Source organism: Onychostoma macrolepis, chromosome 07 (assembly GCF_012432095.1).
Source record: "Onychostoma macrolepis isolate SWU-2019 chromosome 07, ASM1243209v1, whole genome shotgun sequence".
In the NCBI taxonomy this organism is placed as follows: domain Eukaryota; kingdom Metazoa; phylum Chordata; class Actinopteri; order Cypriniformes; family Cyprinidae; genus Onychostoma; species Onychostoma macrolepis.
In genome coordinates this window covers 19,549,060-19,556,190 of record NC_081161.1, presented here as the reverse complement: position 1 = coordinate 19,556,190, position 7,131 = coordinate 19,549,060, and the positions used below count along the sequence as shown (strand labels likewise).

General features: G+C 39.2%; 1 protein-coding gene across 2 annotated transcripts; it reads right to left on the bottom strand.

Annotated features, from left to right (window-relative positions):
- Positions 1-336: 336 nt before the first annotated feature.
- Positions 337-5,527, bottom strand: rbpms2b (RNA binding protein, mRNA processing factor 2b). 2 transcript variants are annotated; one of them, XM_058783372.1, is made up of 9 exons: positions 5,394-5,527; positions 5,045-5,267; positions 3,529-3,606; positions 3,163-3,201; positions 2,860-2,922; positions 2,188-2,338; positions 1,608-1,759; positions 730-805; positions 337-624 (listed from the first exon to the last, which is right to left on the bottom strand). In XM_058783372.1, exons 2-8 carry the CDS (start codon positions 5,096-5,098, stop codon positions 740-742), a joined length of 603 nt encoding a protein of 200 aa, XP_058639355.1. In that variant the 5' UTR covers positions 5,099-5,267; positions 5,394-5,527; the 3' UTR covers positions 337-624; positions 730-739. The 2 variants fall into 2 exon arrangements, with proteins under 2 accessions (XP_058639355.1, XP_058639354.1); XM_058783371.1 differs by having other exon boundaries at positions 5,045-5,475.
- Positions 5,528-7,131: the final 1,604 nt, after the last annotated feature.

Below are 7,131 nucleotides of genomic sequence, written 5' to 3'. Positions count from 1 at the left end.
CACACACTCTAGATTGAGGTGGTCTCATATTTTGTAAAGTCATCAGACCCTCTGTGATGTGTTACAGTGGAAACTAGCGGGGGGAAACCATCTGGCTGTCTGGACATCACATTACCCAAAATAAGTTGGCCACAGTTTTGTACATAAGCAACTTCAATGACCAAGCTACTAAACACAAGACAAACTGAACAAGGTTACACCGGTCAAGGAAGCAACAAACATACTACAATGACGCACAGAGCTATACTTCATGCCAAAACTAACATGCTCAATGTCAGCTTCAGTTGATTGCCTCATTTTACTCAGACCCAGAGCAAATCTCAATGAATAAGAGTATTTTATCTTAAATTCTTCAATACAAAAAAAAAAAAAAAAAAAAAAAATTTAATTGTTCAAGGGACCAATCCATTAAGAACTGCTAAGGTCTACTGTACCATCTATATGCCTCATATTTTTTGTGCTGTTGGCAATGATTTCAATACAAGCTCAATGAGCAATACAAACTCAAATTTCATCTCTTCATGGCCTAATTCCAAAAGATTTACTACATCCAAAAACCAAAAGTTCAAATGAACTCTACTGATTTTAAACAGGAGCTGGAAGACACCATTTCAAGAGAGAAACCTGAAAAGAAAAAGAAAAAACAGCAGTTAACAAGATTAAAAAAACAAAAACAACGCCATTATATAAATCATATGTTGCATGGGAGAGGTAATGGAATGGCCTTACTATTACTATTTTAACAGAATTGCCGAGATTTCCATCCAGGCTGGGATGAGTCTGATGTGGAGGGATACCAGCGCATCTAAAAAAAATAAAAATATGAATTAACACTTTCAGACTTTGTGACAGAGCCAAAGAGATCTTCACAATTCATTAGCATGAGACCCAAGCAGTCACAGCTGACAGTTGCTTTCTTTGAATACTTAATTATAACACCACTTTTGCGCCAGGACCATTAGCCTTTACTCGACATTTAGATAGCCTCTACTTATCTGGGATAGGAAAATATGTTAGCATTGAGCAAAAAGTGTCACTCAGTCATGTAACAACTAACGTAACTTAAAGATGAATGGCACACAAAACATGAAATTATCTTTCGGAGGTTGTCAACTAGGTAAACAATGCATAATGCAACCAAAGCATGATGTTTAAAAACTTCAATGGCTCAAATTATTTAAGTTATGCTTGCTACATTTGCTTTTATTGCCCAGAAAGAACTAAAACTTATTCACATTTCTAATGAATGTTCATAAGTGTGCACTAAAAGATTGTCCAACAAATCAGATTTACTGTAGCATAAAACAAACACTTATATTTGAGTTTACATAAGAGGTCTAATTTTTAAAATAAAATTAGAAAGCAACATGCATTTTTACATTAAAATGTATCGTTTCCGTTCTGGAAAAAAGTTCTTCGATTTTGAAAAGATGGCTAACAGAATTTAATTTGTTAAACAACATTGCCTTCCATAAATTAGTGCATAATATTCATAAAGATGCATTTGGATCCCAAATTCGAGAGGTGTAAAAAAATAAAAAAGGAGAACGATCAAGAAACAGGGAAAAAGAAATAATTAAAAAAGAAAAAGGAAAAGATGGCCTCACCTGAGCATGAAGTGCGGCTGCTGCTGCAGCGGCCGCTGCTGGGTAGGTGAAAGCCGTGTGGGGCAGGCCGGGGCTGAGCTCCGGGGTATAGAGAGGGTAAGGAGACCAGGCCTCTGGAGATGCTGGGATCAGCGTTGCCCCTGTTAAGTCATCTGAGGATTGGGATAAGCACAGCAAACCATCACCTCAGGCCAGCTCAGTATGTCAGACATGACTGAAATCCCTTCCAAACCAAGTGTTTGACAAATTATTGAAGTCAGTGGCCCTCACAATTAAGACTTTTTAAAATTAGCAAAAAAAGAGGCAGGAACTAAATACTGATACCTGTGTGATCTCTGGTAATTTCTGTGACTTGGAACAGAAGAGAGGTTGAATGAGATGTGAAGTGCTAAGGCTCAACTTAAAGTGTAATCGAACTAAAAGAACGGAAAAGGCCATTTGCTAATGACACATGCATGTGGAGGTGGATTAGTTTCTTCTTGTGTTTTCCTAAGATCTACTCTATAGATGTGTAGCTACAGCGTGTGCGTGCCTGTCTGTCTCTGCAGTGTTTGAACTACCGTGTCGGCCATGAACTTACATGGGTCCCGTGCTATGAAGTGCGCTCCTAGAGCTGGGTGGATATTTGTGGGATTCGGAGTGCCCATCAGCTTACTCTTTGCCATCTTCGTGTTGGCCTTAGCAAACTCTAACCGGAGGGTCTGCGGGTTTTCAGGGTCAAATCGAACCCCCTGGAGACACAAGGGGGGAGGGGGACAGAGTAATGGGGATGGGTTGTGCCTGCCAGACCCTGGTCAAAATGTGCAGTGCGTTTTAAGCTGGTGCCCACATGCAGTGAACGTTTCTACTAGTGAATGAACAGCAAAGCTAGTGGTTACCTAAACAGAGGTGGACACATACTACACGCTAAAGACAAGAAAAACCATTAATGGTAATCTACCGTAGAGTGGCTTCTCCGAATCATGGTGCTCAGTAACTTTTGAAATAAACATTATGCACTTATTTGTAATGTATTGGAACAGCTCAATGAATATGGGACACCTTAAGCTCACCATGTTTTATGGTTAAATGAGAGAGAACTGGATGCAAGCTATGGCCATTTGTTGTATAAATTGACAGTAGAAAAGGTATATTCTTAATGTGGTTTAGATGCATTGTCTACTGTATATACATGAAGTATGAAGCCAGCTGGGAATCATCTGACAGCTTTTCAATAATTCAAGCCATTGCTTACAGATGGCTGGTTTCTTACGTTTAATGCATTTTTTGCCGCTTCAGCGCCGGAACGACTATCAAAGGTTACAAAACCAACAGGCTGGAAAAGAAAGAAAGAATAAATCAATGGCAAAAGTGTCACTTATCAAAAACACAAGAGACAAGGTAATGAAATGGTTTATTATTATTATTATTACAAATGTGATTGATCACTATGCAGTCCTAAATTTAAGTTTACAAATCACTGAAAAAAATAGGCATGACTGCAGCACAAGTGCAAAAGTTCATGTTTTTAATATAACACAGGCCTGGTCAGCTGTAATAGCCAACAATGTCTCACCTGCTTTGATGTTAACTTGATAAGTGAACCCTCATAACCCTGAAAAGGAAAAGAAATCCAATTAGCAGCAATGTAGTCACATGCTTGAAAAGGAAGAAATTCCTGCTGCACTCCCCATAAGAGGCCAACTCTGTCAGAGAGAGACATTTACAGGGGATGCACTTTACCGCACTGCTAACCTGTGCCACTGGGACATCTCTGCTGCTAAGCATTATTACAATTCTAAAACTCAATTTCTAAACTTGATTATACCCTTCCAGTTAGTTCATCGTTTCAGTGAGAATTGAGAGAATTTTTGGTTGGGTGACCATAACAGTTACTAAGACATACGGTCAATGAGACTTACTATTTAAAACCTGTTTTTACCTTAAATGGTCGAAACAGCAGATAGAGCTCACGAGGTTTGATATCTGTTGGCAGACCACTGACAAACAGAGTTCGTACCTGTAAAATACAAGAAATAAAATCAAATACCCAATATATTTTAAATGTGAAAAATACTAGATGACACAAAAGGAGATGACCTTCGACACCGAACAAATGAAGTGATTAAGGACCCTTGGTATACAAAGTCAGCATGAATTTAATCAAATAAAAGTAAAAAAACTAAATAAAAATACATGGTTTGCAATGAACTGAAAAAGACAGGAATAGCATTTTAAAAAGCTTGGCAACTTCACACTCAAAACAGAAATTCTCAGTACAAAAATTCAAGAAACGCATTTAGTGTGGCCATATTTAGCTAAATGGCTACAGAAATAAGAAAAAGCGCATCCACTCGCTATGACTTGGTGGGAGATTCAAAGCCACAATGGACTGGCAGTGGAACAGCAATGGACAACATTGCACAGCGTGACAGCACTTCCTTCCTCTGACCCACAGCGCAACACCATTCCTCGGCTCTCAACCACAGCTCCACAACCCCTCACCTCTACACCTTAATGCTGTGCGTCACCTGTACAGTCTAATAATCATAATATAAAGGCTTCATTTAAAGTAGTTAATAGCTTCATGTTTAGGAAAATTGATTATTCCAACAGCTGCAAGTGATAGACATCCACAATCCAAAATAGAGTTTTTGAAGTTGTGCAGTGATTATAGTGTCTTATTTGAGATGCCATTCATGAATGGATAAAAATGGCCAGCATAATGGCGTTTTAATAAAACGGAATATATAATAGCCTAATAAATATAAGCAAAGAGTAAAAAAAAAAAAAGCTATATTTTTTCTCCCTCTATAAACACCAATAAATCTGTGAAATATGCTTTAGTTAGCCATTTATTTTTAACTTTTTGCATTTTTAAAAGCATGGTTTATGAAGAAACCACTAAATCGTTACACCATGCTGCAATACGACAATTATAAAATTTCAGAATCATTCAGGGTCAGTGAAGCTGAAGCCAATTTCAAACAATTCGGTGATTTGCGCCTGTTTACGTGACAATTTGAGAATAAATCTCTACATCGACTGAGAGGCTTCCAAACAAGAACCTGAATAGATATGCATTTTATTCATTGAGACTTTGGCCAAAAGGGAAACAAAAAGACAAACTTCACACATGGCGCAATTTAACTCCCTAAATGTTTGAAGGAAGCGCCATTAACATACCGCTCAAAAAATAAAAAAAATCATCAAGATAAATAGGTGGTCATTAATTTACCGAAAAACAATTCAATTTCATTCTGAATTATTAATTTCAAACCACCGTCTTTTAATTCTCGAGTGATCATTTCCTTACTTTTCCCTGAGAGCAAAAACTTCTCGGAGAGGCGCTGAGGCTCCCCTTCACACTTCAAAAGTTTGAAACAAATTTATACGGACCTAGACATATTTACTCATTACAACGCCTCAGGGACTAATTTAAAACGCCAAAATCTCACCTCCTCTTCAATAGAGACGTTGTTGTTTGGCTCGGAGTCAGACTTGATACTCATCTTGTGCGTAAACTTGAGACACCCAGAAGGACCGGCAGAAGTTTCGGGGTTTTCCGCGTCCTAAAGTGCGACTGGATCCTGATGGCGATCCGTGCGGGACTCAGCAGAACTTGTGCGGGACACTGAGGTCGTGTCAAAAGTGCCAGGTGAACTGAAGACGCGAAGGTGCCTCGGTGAAAAGAAGTGCAGTGCGTGGTGGTGGGGGGAAGAGAAAAAAGAGAAATGGCGATGCTACTTCACATTTACCTCGTTTTAAATGTTAGATTTCAAAGAAAGCAGAGCTCATGGGTAAAACCTGTTCCATAGTTGACCTGCTCGCCAATTAGGTCATCAATGAGATGGGGCAGGCTCGAGAGCGGTGTTGCAGCTGGTGGATAAGCCAACCCCCCCATTAGTGAATCATCGCCTTCATGGGAAAGTACGGACCAATTGGAACCGCTCATTTTATTATTGGAGACATCTCATATCAGCTGTATCAGGAGGAGGGAGGGGAGTAAGTAAATAAAAGAGAGAAATGGCATATTAATTCGTTTACTCAAGAGATATAAAAACTTTGTAAAACTAACTTGAAAGTTTCTTTATGGGTGGCAGTTGTGAAAGGGTCAGTGTGTAGCCTATACATCCTCTGTTTGTTTGTTGAAAAACTGAGCTATTCTAAAAATAACCCTGACATTTGAGTGCATTTAATTATGGGAACATCTGTTTAAAAGGAAAGCTACTTGTCTTTAAACGTGGCGAGACACAAACAATACAGGGAACCGTCTATTAAAAATGGGCCTGTACTGTAAAGCTCATAAATTTTATGTTAGACTGTTTGCACCTTCAGCTGGTCTTCTGTCCCGTTTCCTGACATTGTGTGGTTGCACAAAGTAAAGGAGCTTGTTGAAGCCGGCGGGGTGCGTGGGGGTTGAGAACATGTCGTTTTGTTTTTTTTGTAGCGATTGACCTAGTGTTGTTTTGTACAATCTATCTAAATATAGACAAATTTTTTTCTTGCCAGGCCTCTCTAATTCCATTGTACATAAGGGAACTATGAACTATTTATAAATCCTACAGATGTTTATACACAGACTTGCAGTTTGTTTGAGGGCCTGTCTTATAGTGACTGCTTAATTCGGTTACAAGCTCCAAACTGGATGTGTTTAAAGCTTTAATGTACTAACAAATAGTTTGGGAAAACATTTGCCAACAACATCAAATGAAAGGTTGACCGCCCTGATGTCAGTTTTTCCATTAACACTCATTCTAATAGTAACCTATGCCTCTTGTCTTTTTCTCAGGGGTTTAAAAATAAGTCAAACATAGCACAGAGGTACACAGAGCCAAAGATGATTATACAGTAGACAGACTGATAGACATATCAGTGCCAGGCTCTTAAAGAATGACAAGTGTACAGATTGGCTGAGTGCAGACATGCCATATCCAGAAGGGTGCTGGCATTCATCTCTGACATGTTACACTGCAAAGTGACATTCAGACCAATGGTTTTTAAAATATTTCATCTCCTTCTAGTACTTTATAAATCAAAGAAACATAGTATCATAAAAGTGACCCTGCAAATTCTTAGCGTGTTGTTAATCGACATCCCGTTTCGTGTGTTATCTCCTTGTTAGCGGTGAGCTCCCCAACACAAAGCCTGTACAGTGGGGCCAGAATGCTGGGATGAGGCCTTCATGTTTTATTGGAGAAGAGCAGGCCCATTGTCCCAAAAGCCACCTCAATCCACACTCCTCCTCCTTACGCCTCACTGGCCTTGTCCCATTGCATCAGCGTCATAGAGCTCCACAGCACTTAGCTTGTGTTCCCTGTGTCCTCTGTGCCTCACTGCATATCCAACATTTACTCCAGCGCTCCTTCTTTCAGCTCAGAAGAGACGTTCAAGTGTGATTGAGGAAAAATATTCCTTTTGGAAAGGCTTTATCACTTTAGATGTACATAAGTGGTGACATTATGCTGTGAGTGATGACCCTCGGTGATACATCCACATTAATAGGCCACATGTAATTTTTTGCTTTTTTCCATCAAGTCAGCAG

Coding starts and splice junctions, on each gene's coding strand:
- rbpms2b (XM_058783372.1), bottom strand. CDS start 5,098: ATGAGTATCAAGTCTGACTCCGAGCCAAACAACAACGTCTCTATTGAA. Junction 2,339..2,859: donor CGGCAAAAAATGCATTAAAC/GTAAGAAACCAG, acceptor TTGTGTCTCCAG/GGGGTTCGATTTGACCCTGA. Junction 1,760..2,187: donor CTTCATAGCACGGGACCCAT/GTAAGTTCATGG, acceptor CCCAATCCTCAG/ATGACTTAACAGGGGCAACG.